The 13,308-nt window shown below is 41.7% G+C and overlaps 1 protein-coding gene across 1 annotated transcript; it reads right to left on the bottom strand.

Annotated features, from left to right (window-relative positions):
- Nucleotides 1–299: 299 nt before the first annotated feature.
- Nucleotides 300–10,724, bottom strand: LOC143183369 (uncharacterized). The gene is made up of 26 exons (XM_076384895.1): nt 10,255–10,724; nt 9,951–10,158; nt 8,552–9,006; nt 7,175–8,255; nt 6,977–7,058; nt 6,788–6,933; nt 6,603–6,739; nt 5,955–6,528; nt 5,236–5,814; nt 5,141–5,146; nt 3,798–5,071; nt 3,544–3,710; nt 3,316–3,468; nt 3,152–3,208; nt 3,090–3,094; nt 2,990–3,032; nt 2,922–2,936; nt 2,701–2,887; nt 2,628–2,645; nt 2,374–2,488; nt 2,255–2,258; nt 2,156–2,202; nt 1,106–2,112; nt 844–1,004; nt 481–596; nt 300–443 (listed from the first exon to the last, which is right to left on the bottom strand). The coding sequence occupies exons 1-26, from the start codon at nt 10,593–10,595 to the stop codon at nt 300–302; spliced, it is 7,122 nt and encodes a 2,373-aa protein (XP_076241010.1). The 5' UTR covers nt 10,596–10,724.
- Nucleotides 10,725–13,308: the final 2,584 nt, after the last annotated feature.

Here is a 13,308-nt window from a genome sequence, read left to right as displayed (position 1 = left end):
TGCTAAGAACAAAATTAGTCTTTAATTAATAAATGATCTTGGAAAATGTTAAAGAATTATTTCACTTCGTCAAAAAGTACAATTGCTAATTCTAGTATAATTGATCATTCAATTATTAGATTAGTTATTTAAATTATACAATTATAAGAAACGAGATAAAAAATGATATACGGTGACATATTTCAGTTTCTATTGTCACGTGTTTAATGTTCTTACGATGAATGAAACAATTTGTATTGTGACATGAACTTAAGCCTCACATGGTACAGAAAATTGGAAGGAAGACTAAATCATTTCCCTTATCGCACGTGGATGTGCGCTTCAGATTTCTCTATATGCGTCACGGTTAATGAATGACGGAAGTGTGGCGCTATATTTATCTGTCCCTGAGTTTCTACCATTCTAACATTTTTCTCGTTTTTTGTTATTACATTATTCGATACCTGTATTTATTTTCTGCTTCCGCTGTTTTCGGATTACGAAGTACGCTATCATTGATGTACTTGCCACAATTAAGATTATGCCCACTGTCAGAGTTCCTGTGACCACTGACACCGTAGGGGTGTTGCTTCGGTACATGAGGATACACGGTGACTCTTAAAATAAAGAAAAACTATCAATTCTTTGCAAAAGAATAATTTTCCTATAATTTATTTGAACTTTTTAGAAAAAATAACACAACAAAAAATAAACTTACACAATGGATCTATTCATAGTATCATTATACCTCTACATATAATAAGTAGCAAAAACACGTGAGATGGTATGCATGTACTGGGCTAACACTTCTCCCATCCAAGTGTACTCCAAGTTTATAATACATCTTCAACATAAAGTACGTACCCGTTTCAACGAGGCAACCGACTGCAAATCCAGAGCCATCAACGGCAGGCATGGCGTAGCACAAGCTCCTATTACCCACTGCCTGGTTGCACTCATGACAGTAGTGTGCATTGCGACGAATATCCCCCACTGTGCTATTTGTTTCGTTATAAACGATAACACTAAAAAAATAGTGAATTTCTAAGCGAGTTTTTCTACCTTTTCCTAAATACTCAGCTTTATTTCTTTCCTACAAACTTCTTCATCCAAGTAACATACTCACCCGTTAAGACTTTCATCATCTGCATTCAACAGAAGGATGCAAACATTGTTTTGATCGCAGTCCCATCCTGTCCAGCCGTAATAACACTCACAGGCTTTATCGTCATCACCACAGACACCATGACCCTTGCAAGTGCGTGTACACGGTTTTATGCAACTGCTATTTTTATGTTTCACGAACTCATCATCGCATCGGCATTCGTTCGGCGCCACGCATTTCCCATTCTCGCAGCCATTCTCACAAAATGGCATGCAATGAGTTTCATTCAGTGGAACGAAACCGTCCCAGCACTGGCATCGATCTGGTTCAACGCAGGTGGAATTTTCGCAAGTTGAATTACAGAAGGCCATGCACTGACTTTCCTCGTTAAGTACGTAACCCTCGTTGCATGTGCAGACGTTGGGGGCTGTGCAAGTACCGTTTCGGCCACAGTCGACTTCGCATATCGGCTCGCAGCCATGTGTGACGTCATTTTCTATCAGTTTGTAGTTTGGAAGACACGCACAAATATTGGGTTCTGTGCAAATACTATTCGAGCCGCAAGGTATTTCGCAGATGGGTTCGCAGATGTTAGAATCGTTGATGGATGGCCTATATCCTGCGTTGCAGCCACATAAGTTTGGACCAATGCACTTGCCATTTTGACACGGTATTGTGCATACTGGCAAACACTCCGTGGAATTTTCTATAAGATTGAGCGAGTATCCCGAATTACAAGTACAGTCTTCTGGTGCCACACACTGTGCGTTCTTTCCACAATCCGTCTTGCAGACTGGTGAACAGTGCAATCGATCAGCGGTCAATTCGTAGCCGTCGTTGCATTTACAGTGATCAGGATGCGAGCAGAAACCATTCGTGCAGTTGGTTTTGCATTGAGCCACGCATACTTCCGATTTGGAGACGTTCGATGCTACGAATCCTAGTGAACACAAACACTTGTCTGGTGCCTGGCAGAAGCCCTTTCCGCAGGGTTTTTTACAAATTGGCTTGCAGCGGGAATTAACTACCTTGAATTCGAAGCAGCACTCTCTTATCTTGATGGGGATGTACTGAAAGTGTTAAAATGTGTATATCTAAGATCCGTTCTTTTAAGACACCTGGAAACATTCTTAATTTGTTATAAGTTTGTTCAATTTTTTATTGAATAACCACGCTATACATAGTTTTAGTAATTATGAGTTTTTGAAACAGTTTGATTACGTTGTTTAGTATTCAATCACTACATCTCAAAACTTCTTGTTAATGTTACTTAATATTGAATCTCTTACTTCAAGTTTGTAGTTCACGCGAGTCTCGGTTTTGTAAAAGAGTCCCCACTTTCGTTTTTTGTATGTTTCAATATACGGCTTGTAGTGCGTCACTTGTCGACTGAAAAATAATTTGCTGATGAAAGGTGTCGTAATTAGGTTAAATAAAACAAAATTTTTCCCGTCTTTTTATACGTAATTAATTTGACGAATAATAAGGATAGTTCAGGATTTTTGTATCATAAAATAGTGTTTCTATCATTATGTAACATTACCAAAAGAAAATTTTATTACTGAATGTTTATAGATGAACTTCACTTTTAACCACTATTACACACGATATCCTACCTAATATTCATGTAACATTCTAATCCTTCATTGGTTTCAATCTTCTGAATATTAACGTTACTATCAGAAATCTGTGGCGAAGAAGATAAACAATTTGTTATCACAAAAATAGACATCTCTATTATAAATATTGCGTTTAAAAGAACGCTATTCCACTTCATGTTTTCATTCCTTTTACAAAAGGATGCTGTCGTTTATGCGTGTACAGTTTAGACTGTCACATTCGCGCTTCTCCACTGTTGTCATCTTACTTATCTGTCTCCCTTCTCTTAGCTCGAGTTATCGATACGAGACAGGATGTTCAATATCTCAGAGGTTCGAAGGTTCGTATTCTATGTGTATGTCGAAATAGGTGTGGCTACTTTGTTGTTCCGTTTATTGAAAATTACAGCAACTTTATGTAGTTTTAAACAATAATTTAACAAATTATAACATTAATAAAATATAAAACGTTTTTCTTTACGCATTAAAGATTGTTGTCTTCTTCGGGTATCAAAGAAGCTCGTCCCTGCATAGAAACTGTTGACGCGTTACCTGTTCACAATCAAATAATATAAAATATGTATAGAATATTCAAAGATGTATTGAAACTTGTTCAGCTTCTCCATTACATACCCAGAGAAATTCTTCTCTTTTTATATTTGTGCATTAACAAATACACCAATAGGAGAACAATTACTAGGAATACTATAACAGACATAATTCCAGCTACGGTAGCATAACGTGGCAGACTCGTATGTTGTGACAACACCCAATAACACTGTGAATCTAATATAAAAAAAGACCAATTATAAAGAATCAAGTCTATCTATCTAAATTAAAGAAAATGCTTTTAGTCTATACCTGCCGTTATCAGACACGCGATCGTGTAATTTCTGGAACTCTCAACACGATATTTGTCATAGCATATAGTTTGATCGTCAATTTTATCCATGCAAATGAAAGTGCACAATGGACTGCTGGCGAATATGCTATCAATTGTGTCATTCACATGGTCCACCATATTTGTTCTGTAAAATCGAAGAAAGAAATTTCCTTCAAAATAGGTACTTGTGATTTGAAACCTATATAAAAGTGACTGAATCATTCTGATTTACTTGTTCGAATATTCATCCATAGTCAAGACGCAGAACGATGGTCGATCGCAATAGGAACCAGTCCATCCGGAATGGCATTGACAAATTCCATTCTCGTCGCAAGTACCATGGTCGTTGCAATTATTTCTACAGAGGCTGACACATTCAGCGCTACTATCACTGCTATTTTCTTTTTTCATGAAGCCACCGTTGCATTCACAGACATTCGGACTTATACATCTTCCGTTGGTGCAATTTTCGCAGACAGGCTCGCAGATACTTCCATTTTGTTTAACCAAACTGTAACCTTCATTGCATTCGCAAGTTTCAAGCGAGCAGCTGCCATTTTCGCAATTTAGTTCGCAAATGGACACGCAGACGAACTTGGTCTCGTGTTCTAGCGGTCGATAGCCTTCCTTGCACTTGCAGGTACCTGGAGCAGCGCAAACACCATTTTCTCCGCAAGGTTCTTTGCAAACAGGTTCACAAATACTTGAGAAGTTATCTTGGAAAGTGTAGCCCTCGTTACAATTACACTGATTCGGTGCACTGCAGAATCCATTCTCGCAGACCTGTTCGCAGATAGGCTCGCAGATATAGGAGTCGTTCTCGAGCGGTTTGTAACCTGAATAGCAGGTGCACTTGTTGGGTTCACTGCAACGACTGTTGATGCAACTTTGTTGGCAGATGGGTTCGCAAAAGTAGGAGCTGTTTTGGGAAAGCTTGTAACCCGAATTGCAGCTGCAGGTGTCTGGAGCACTGCAATCGCCGTTAACGCAAGGTTCTTTACAAACTGGTTCGCAGAAAGTTTCGTTCCTTGGAGAAAAACCCTCCTTGCAAGTGCATACGTTGGGTGCAGTGCATGTACCGAAATGGCATTCGTTTTCACAAGTTGGGTCGCAAACGAAAGGGTTTTCCTCGTTAGGATGATAGTTGTTGTTGCATGTACACTCGTTGGGTGCGCTGCAGTTTCCATTCACGCAAGTTTCAACACAAAAAGGAGTACAGTTATTTGAGTTCTCCTTGAGAGAACGATAACCAGGGTAGCACTTGCATTGGTTTGGGCCGCTGCAGTAACCGTTTACGCAGTTTTCCTCGCAAATGGGCACGCAGGAGTATCTGTCATATTCTGATAACTTGTAACCTGGGTTGCAGCTGCATTCCCCTGGAGCACTGCAATACCCATTCACGCAAGTTCGATTGCAAATCGGCTCACAAACCGAATTTTCAGCAAAGTATGGCGACTTCTGGAAAGAACAATTTTTCTTACTGTATTTTTCTTTTTTAGTCTGTGGCTAGAACAATAATTGTTTTTTAGAGAGTTATCCCTTTTTTTATTATTTACTTATTTTTTTATTAAGTACTTCTGCCTAAGTCAGTTATTTTTAATTTTTTATGTGTACTAAAAAATACCGCTGACATAACTGTCTTTATTTTAATGAGTATAAAAAATAACAACCCCCATCTTAGAGAAATAAACAGATTCAATATTACTTCTTTCACTCACATTTTTAAAATCCTGATTTTTGTCAACCAAACGATAGCCCTCAAAGCATGTACAAGTATCAGGTGCAGTGCAGTGTCCATAAGGTTCGCAGGAAACCTGACAGTAAGGTTCGCATACGTGTTGCAAGGTGTCGTCGTTACTAGTTCGGTACCCATCGTGACATGTACAAGTCTCAGGAGCCGCGCAGGTTCCATTTATGCAAGCTTTTTCGCAGATCGGCTGACAAACATATCGAGAATCGTTCAGTAGTCCATAGCCATTGTTGCATAAACAGGTCTCAGGCGCGAAACATGTGCCCATCTCACAAGGTTGGCTGCAAATCGGTTCGCAGACGCCTGCTCCTGTCAGATGATAACCATCGTGACAAGTACAGGTGTTGGGTGCCGTACATGTCCCCAACCAACATCCATTGTCGCATTTTGGCTCACAAATGGACTCGGAATTCAGCTGGTACCCATCGTGGCAAGTGCATACATCTGGTGCTGTGCATTCGCCGTTTGTGCAGGGGATATTGCAATATGGCACGCACGTCTATGGATAATCAAATAAAAAGTAATTTATTCTGTCAATAACCGAATTACGTTTCCTCATTTGGGGGAAGCATTCTGCGTATAAACTACATATTTTCTATGAAAAGTATTAATTAAGTTTTCTTAAAAAGCAATACGTACGTCTGTCTGTGGATCTTTAATGTAATTTTCGTGGCAGGTGCACTCGTTTGGTGCAGAACAATATCCATATTTACAATCCACGTCACAGATCGGTTGGCACGTGGAACTATCCCAGCCCAAATTCATTTTGTACCCTTCGTCACATTCGCATTCGTACGGGCGAATGCATTTCCCGTGTTCACAGTCAGTGCAGATCGGTTCACAAATGTGGTCATGAAGTAGGTCTTTCTCGTAATACGGTAAACATTTGCAAATGCCAGGAGAAGTACATTTACCATTCACGCAAGGGGGGTCACAAATTGGTTCACAAGTACCTTCCTCTGACATCTTGTACAACAGGCAGCAATCTCTTTCTGTACGATATGCAGTATAATACTGGAAAAATTTTAAGTAATCGAATTCGTTTGACTCCTCACTTAAGTTTCTACTATGAAATTTGACATTTTCCAAATACCTCTTTTCTGTAATTCCATCGTACTTTGGTTTCGTAGAAAAGTCCCCACTTGCTGACCCGGTACGTCTCGCGATACGGAACATATCGCGTCGTCCGATAACTGAGAATACACGAGCATGACTTCACGTGGAAAGAAATTTTTCCGATAGTATATTAAAGTCCAAAGAAATTTTAGAAAATATACATGAACTCACCTAACCACTTTTTCGCAAACCCCTGATTCCTCAGAGTAGCGTAATCTGGTATACGCTGTAGTAACTTTCAAGAAAGTAACAAGAAAAATTAAACCGAGAAATTTCATGTTGGAAAAGCAGATATATTTTTTCAATTTCTGTATTAATGACTAACTGGTTGAGATACGACTAATGTAGCTCGTTACAGTACCATGTACTGGCGCCTGTTCCTCCCCCCTCAATGATTCATGTTCCGTGAGATTAGAGACAAGCAGGATGTTAGGCCATATCGTTACTGGTGCAGGGATTCCTCGAACGTTCGTTATCAACGTCCTTTCTATTATTGTTTTCGCTTTATTTACCAGCAATCGTACAAGCATAAAAAAGGATTTTACAGAAGTCACGCACGGAATATTCTGCTAAGGATGTTAAATTTGCTACGCGTACAATTGCATCGCTGTCGAACAGAATTCTATTCTAATCTAAACTCGTTAATCGTTCCATTCATACTGAATTCACAGTCACACGATCCACTCAATTCTCGCAGTACACCATTAGAAAACAAAGAAAGCGGACAAAATGGGTACGGTTTATTCAATCGGAACGCATCTTTGTCTACCTTTGACCCCAGTCTCCTTCCTGAAACCTATATTGCATATACAGAAATTAGGCCCAGAACAGACGCCGTTCGGGCATCCACCGACGCACACGGGGACGCATCTCGTCCGCGTGGGATCGTGAGGACTCATCACGTATCCCCGTTTACATGTGCACTGGTTTAGACCAGTGCATTCTCCGTTGATGCACGGATTCTCGCAAATAGGCTCTCCTATCTGTGTCGTCCTCGCAGGGACGCACCTGCCAGTGTCGGGTTCAGCTACGAAACCAGGGTCACAGGCGCAACGATTGGGACCCACGCATCTTCCATTCGGCCCACAGCCATACCTGCATTGGGCTGGGACTTGGATTGGTGGAACGGATGGTCTGGGTTCAGGGCACCTGCCAGTGTCGGGGTCAACCGCTAGCCCGTAATCACAGATGCACAGATCGGGGCCCACGCAGACGCCCTGAGGACCGCAACCGTTCCTACACTGGAACGAGGTTGGGGAGGGGATGCATCTTCCAGTGTCTGGATCCACGCGGTATCCTAAGTCGCAAATGCACTGATTGGGACCGACACAGGTGCCGTTTGTACCGCAGCCGTGTCTGCACAGGGAGGTGCTTGACATAGAGGAAATAGGAACGCAATTGCCGGCGTAGTCGAGGTTGAAGCCTTGTTTGCATGTGCAGACCCCAGGGGCGACACACTCGCCGTTAGGGCAACCTCGAGGACAGTCTGGCACGCAGTTCTTCGTTGAGTCTAGAGTGAAACCTGGACTGCAACTGCACACTCCTGGAGCGACGCATTCGCCATTTATGCAACCTCGAGGACACTCTGGGATGCACCTGCGATTAATGTCGTAGGCAAAGCCTGGCTTGCAGTTGCATACCCCTGGAGCTACGCACTCGCCGTTTGGACAACCTTGGGGACACTCTGGGATGCACTTGCCAGTGGAGTCAATGATATAGCCTGGTTTGCAGTTGCAGGTACCTGGCGCGACGCAGTCTCCGCCGATGCATCCACCAGGACAGCTGGGAATGCAGGTTTCTGTGTCGCGTGGAGGATTGGTGTACCTGAGGAACAAAGTAGCTTTTTAGGTATTTGTCGGTGTTTCACAAGTCTTTATGATTTGTACCTATGGGCACCCTTTAAATGGAACTAGACTTAAAACCCAATTACTATATATTCTACTATTCATATGTTCCAAGTAGGAAGTCTCAACTCGTGTAAGGACTAATTTTTATTCACTCAAAATTTACAAGATGACTTTAGTTCTGGTTCTGGAGTACCTCTTATTAAATCAACGAATCTTCCAAATGTATCTTTGACCTTATCATAAGCTATACCAGGAATGGCAACAAACACTAACCCCTCGCGACAACTGCATAATCCAGGAGCAGTGCACTCTCCGTTGCGACAGTTTTCACAAACAGGGACACACTTTTTCGGCTCGATAGCGGAGACGTCTCCAGAGGGTTGAAGCGCGAATCCAGGCTTGCATCTGCACACACGAGGCGCCACGCAATCGCCATTCTTGCATCCACCAGGACAAATGGGCTTGCACTCGCCGTTCACTTCATCGTACCCTAACTTGCAAGCGCACTCGTTTGGCGAGAAACAGTACGCGTCTTTTTGGCAAGGTCCTTCACAGTGGGGCATACATACACCTTCCTGTGGATACCAGCCTGGTTCACAGGTACAAATATTTGGTGCAGTGCACCTTCCACCAAGGCATCCTGGTATGCAGCGTGGTTCACAGCCTCCTGAAGTTAAATTTCGTGCGTAACCATCGCAACAGTCCAAGATGGTGATTAACCCGTTCGTCTGCCAAAAAATATTGTTGAATATGAGACTGGTTATATCATTTTGGTTGAATATGTGAAATAGTGGAGAAACAAAGTTAGGAGATGATTTTTGAGAATGTGTTAACTACAAAAAATGTAAAAAGCGTTTATTACGCTTTAAGAAGATAAGATGGTGTTAGGATGATTCGTATGCTTTTATCTCCGAGAAAATTAAGCACAGATTTAGCTAGTGTTAATCTTATTACTACATTTTGTACTAATTAAGATAGCAATCGTAGAAGCAAGTACGACAATTTTTGTGGATATATGAATTAATTTATTATTTTCTTAGAAATTCAATTGATTGAAAGCTAATCAAGGATCAGAGATAGTTATCCTAAAAATCGATACAAATCTTCAACGTTTCAAATAAAGTAAAACAGAGGAACAGCCAATTTGAGAATGAATTCAATAATTCATCACGCAACGTCGTTCAGGGTCACAAGCACAGTAACCTCGATGAAGCAATCTCGAATGTAAGTCAACATTTTTCTCGATAGATGCTCAAATTTACGACTTCAAATGTGTCGCTAAGATAGACCCCCAAGATTTAGATTACTAGAATCTTCGAGAAAAACATGTCATTGTTTCTATATTTTTAGACTGTCATCCTGATAAAACGACATATGACTCTTCTGGAAGCTTTAATCAGTGACCTAAGTTATCCCTAATTCTAACTAACTCAAATTACAGTCCTCAACGATTTTACGCAGTGTCGTATCAAATTTTAAAGATACTCAAATAATTCAGTTTCCAATTATTTGATCTCCCAACTACAAACCACTTATTTTAGAGATGAGTCACATGCCTGAAAACAACGGCTTCCAAACTATTATCTGCAGTCAAGAGTTAAACAGCTATACAACTAATCCAATCTTCAACTTCAGATTCGCGGCAAGGTAACATTTGATCGCGTTCACTTACCGCTCCGTCCTCGGTGGTGGCGGGCAGAGTATTATGTGGGAATTGGCCTGTGGAGTTCAATGCCAACGCATCTGCGTAACTGAAAGCACATACGTTGTATGAAAACAAGAGAGAATTCGTGAGCTCACGTTGTCGCGATAAACCGAGGGCAAAGGTCACGGCGTTCCGACGCTTCGACCAGTTCCAGCGATGCTTCGCTTCTATGATTCAATCACTCTCGAATGCAAATATCTTTCTTTCGGAGAGTAATCTCATTAGAGAAATTCGGGGATTCGAATTGGGGAAAAACGTTCGTCCTACTCACGGTATCGTTTTGTAACAAAGTCCAGCCTGGACAGTGCTGTTGATGGCGACGTTCTGGTTCGGCCGACCATGATGGGTACGATGACCGCCTTTGACACCTTCGATCGCTAAGGTGTCAGCGGTCAGCAGCGTTAGAACGACTGTGCAGAGGACGATCATCGATCTCCACATGTTTAACGTGCGAGCGCGTACGAACAACTGGTTTCTTATTTTCGGTGCGCGCACGATGACATCTTCTTCTGATAACATTGACGCGCTGGGGTCACACCAGTTACATACCATCTCTTCAATCGGGCTGCGTAGTTGTTCGCAGAAATGTTTATGGATCGTCAGCTTCGCCATGGCGAAATTGACCGAGTTCACGTAAACTGAATGACTGCTCGTATGCGTTCGTCGCGCGGATTTTTCTTTTCAGCTTGTTTCTTGGAAACTGTGCATGGAAATTTTAGCGTATCCATTGGGGCTGTTCGAATGGCAAAACATTCTCGTTGGGGGAATTTTAGATGAATTTGAGACTTGAATTCTGGAGCAACTTAACTGTTCTAAATAAATTAAAAATTTGGAGTAGTTTGGAGAAAATTGTTAATATTACTCAAGTAGAGTTTATTTAGATACTCAGTGTCTTTGGCATTGGAATTTAATTTTAAGTTCGATATCCTTGATAATTTTTCACTTAAGGTTAATTGACCTTCCACGCTCAATCTTCAAAATTCAAGTTTAGAATTTTCAAAATTATAAGCTAGTTCTTCAGGATCGTAAGACATTTTTATTTCTTTTATTAGCCATAGAAAAACGTTCGATATCAAGATAAAGAATACAAAGATTCATTAAATAACTCGTAGAAATCGCTTGTCTTTGAATCTAAAAATACATAGGTAGATGAATGTGTCTCAGAAACCTAAAGCAACTTCAATAAAAATGCTCAGTACACTCGAAGTGTCCTCGAAAGATGCATTTTTCAGTTCACTTCAACGACCAGAAAGCTCTTTCAAGTCCCCTTTTCGAGCATTCAGTTGGTGTAGTGGCAGTTTATGTAATCCATCGATACTGCTGCTCCACAAAGGATGCAGCGTTGTAGGCGCGCGATAAAACGAGGCGAGAGCTCGTGAGCCGGGACGGTCACTGCGTCGTCCTATTTTTAAGCTACGATAAACCAGAACTCGCGACCATTCGATGGAGAATTACATGAAATAGAGACCCCGTGAAAATTCTCCCAGAGGAAACAAAGGGAATGGTCAGATTGCTTTCTCGCAGGTGAGATTAAGATTCCAATGCTATAATATGGTCGCTGCAACGAAGTGAAACCAACGCGATTCTTCGTATCCGTTTCGATCGAAGCATAATAATTCAACGACATGCAACTCTTTATCATTGCGAAGTAGGCTCGCTGATGTTACAAACATCTGCGATTATCACCGCCTCAATTCCAATTACGCGCTATCAAGCACTGGTTTCTTCTTACTCTGCGTCAGTCCGCGACGACGAAGTACGCAGCGTGTGGCGTTGAACAGATTCATGTACAAATTTATTACTATCGATGATGTCAGCCTGTAAGTGCAGTCTTAAGCGCGACTGGAGAGCGGCGGAGAGATCCGCTTATCGGGGGCTCGCTGATACGCAATCGTTGAAGTGCAAGTTTCTTTGATGAGAGCACGAAATGAATGTAAAGCTAAGTCTCTTTGGTTTGATACGACAGTCTTTGGTACATTTCACGGTGGTTTTCGTCATTTTTAATACATAATTGAATAAAGATGATGAAGGATGTATGTGAAGAAGAATTGATGTCGTCATAGAAGAATAGAGTAGAGGAAAGAGAATAGAAAATATTGGACACTTGGTATTTCCTCTTCACATTCTCCTTTAGTCTATGTTACTATGTTTAACTAAAGTACAATTATCTCTAGAATAAGCTCGTAAATGTTTCCTGACTATGTACACTCCGACGTCTCATTGCTTTGTCCACAGGTGTAGAGGCACTAGTTTCACTTCTGTAGAATCTTGAGATAATGACAACTCCTTCCGCTTCGCAGCTATTTTTAGTCCCTTGGACTTCATAACTTTTAGTTTTAGAGTTCTAATAGAGATCAGTTCTTCCAAGATAGCATTCTCCGTTAATCCAAGACACCATGAACATAGGATTTCTTCATCTCAAACTAGTCGATACTATACTTGCCAAACGAGGCAGTTTCCTTTATTTTGCGCTACTCTACTAGCGTTCACCAGGAACTCCAGGAATAGAATCGACAAATAGTGTGGGCAGTCTATATTCAACTTTCACTTCACGTAAAAATATTGGTCCACAATGTGTTTCCTCATAGTGTACAGAAACCTACAGTTACATTTTTCACATTAGATCTCGATCGAACGATTCCTCCAACCAGTTTTCTCAATCGATACCATTTTTGTATACAAAACCAACATTTCTTCCATTGAAGACCTGCTCTCGAATACAAGATTCTTATTCTTATAAGATCTCAATTCTTTTGATATGAAAAACCAATATAAATACAGTTCAGCAGTCCGTCCAGTAATCGAGGAAATCCAAGAAAGTAAACAACGAGCATAGCAGAAACGGATCGCGCAGAAGCCACAGAAGCTCCCCAGACGAATCAGTCGCGCTAGTCCGCTGCATAGGATCCGCCGAGCTCAAAGCTCGTATCGTGTCCACGGTTGACGTAAACATGCACAGGGGGCTCGATGGCCGCGTTGACGTCAACAGGCCCGAGGAAAAGTTGCCTCGTTGAGGTACACGCCCCGTTGGATAATCTAATCGGCGCTCGGGCAGGAATCGGCGACAGCTAACAGGGTCGTTTTTGCCGGAGGACCGATTGCAGTCACGTTCAGCCTTGCACGCTAGGCCGAGAGTACGCGTAAGGTCGGAAACCAGTCCGGTTGGATTTTTCCCCGTTGCTAGACGACTCTTTCACATCCGCCTCCGGAATCGCACGCGAGCGTGACACGAACAATGGCACGCGAACGCCTCTGGCAGCGACAGTTCTTGCCCTCTTCCGCGAGACTCGGGGAGAAAAGGGATCGACACGCCTCCTTTGTCCGA

This window comes from Calliopsis andreniformis, chromosome 9 (genome assembly GCF_051401765.1).
Source record: "Calliopsis andreniformis isolate RMS-2024a chromosome 9, iyCalAndr_principal, whole genome shotgun sequence".
Lineage (NCBI taxonomy): Eukaryota > Metazoa > Arthropoda > Insecta > Hymenoptera > Andrenidae > Calliopsis > Calliopsis andreniformis.
Note: the sequence above shows the minus strand (reverse complement) of the source record. Positions and strands in the feature narration are given on the sequence as shown.

Coding starts and splice junctions, on each gene's coding strand:
- LOC143183369 (XM_076384895.1), bottom strand. CDS start 10,595: ATGGCGAAGCTGACGATCCATAAACATTTCTGCGAACAACTACGCAGC. Junction 10,159..10,254: donor CTTTGTTACAAAACGATACC/GTGAGTAGGACG, acceptor CGAGAGTGATTG/AATCATAGAAGCGAAGCATC. Junction 3,711..3,797: donor ATGGATGAATATTCGAACAA/GTAAATCAGAAT, acceptor TCGATTTTACAG/AACAAATATGGTGGACCATG.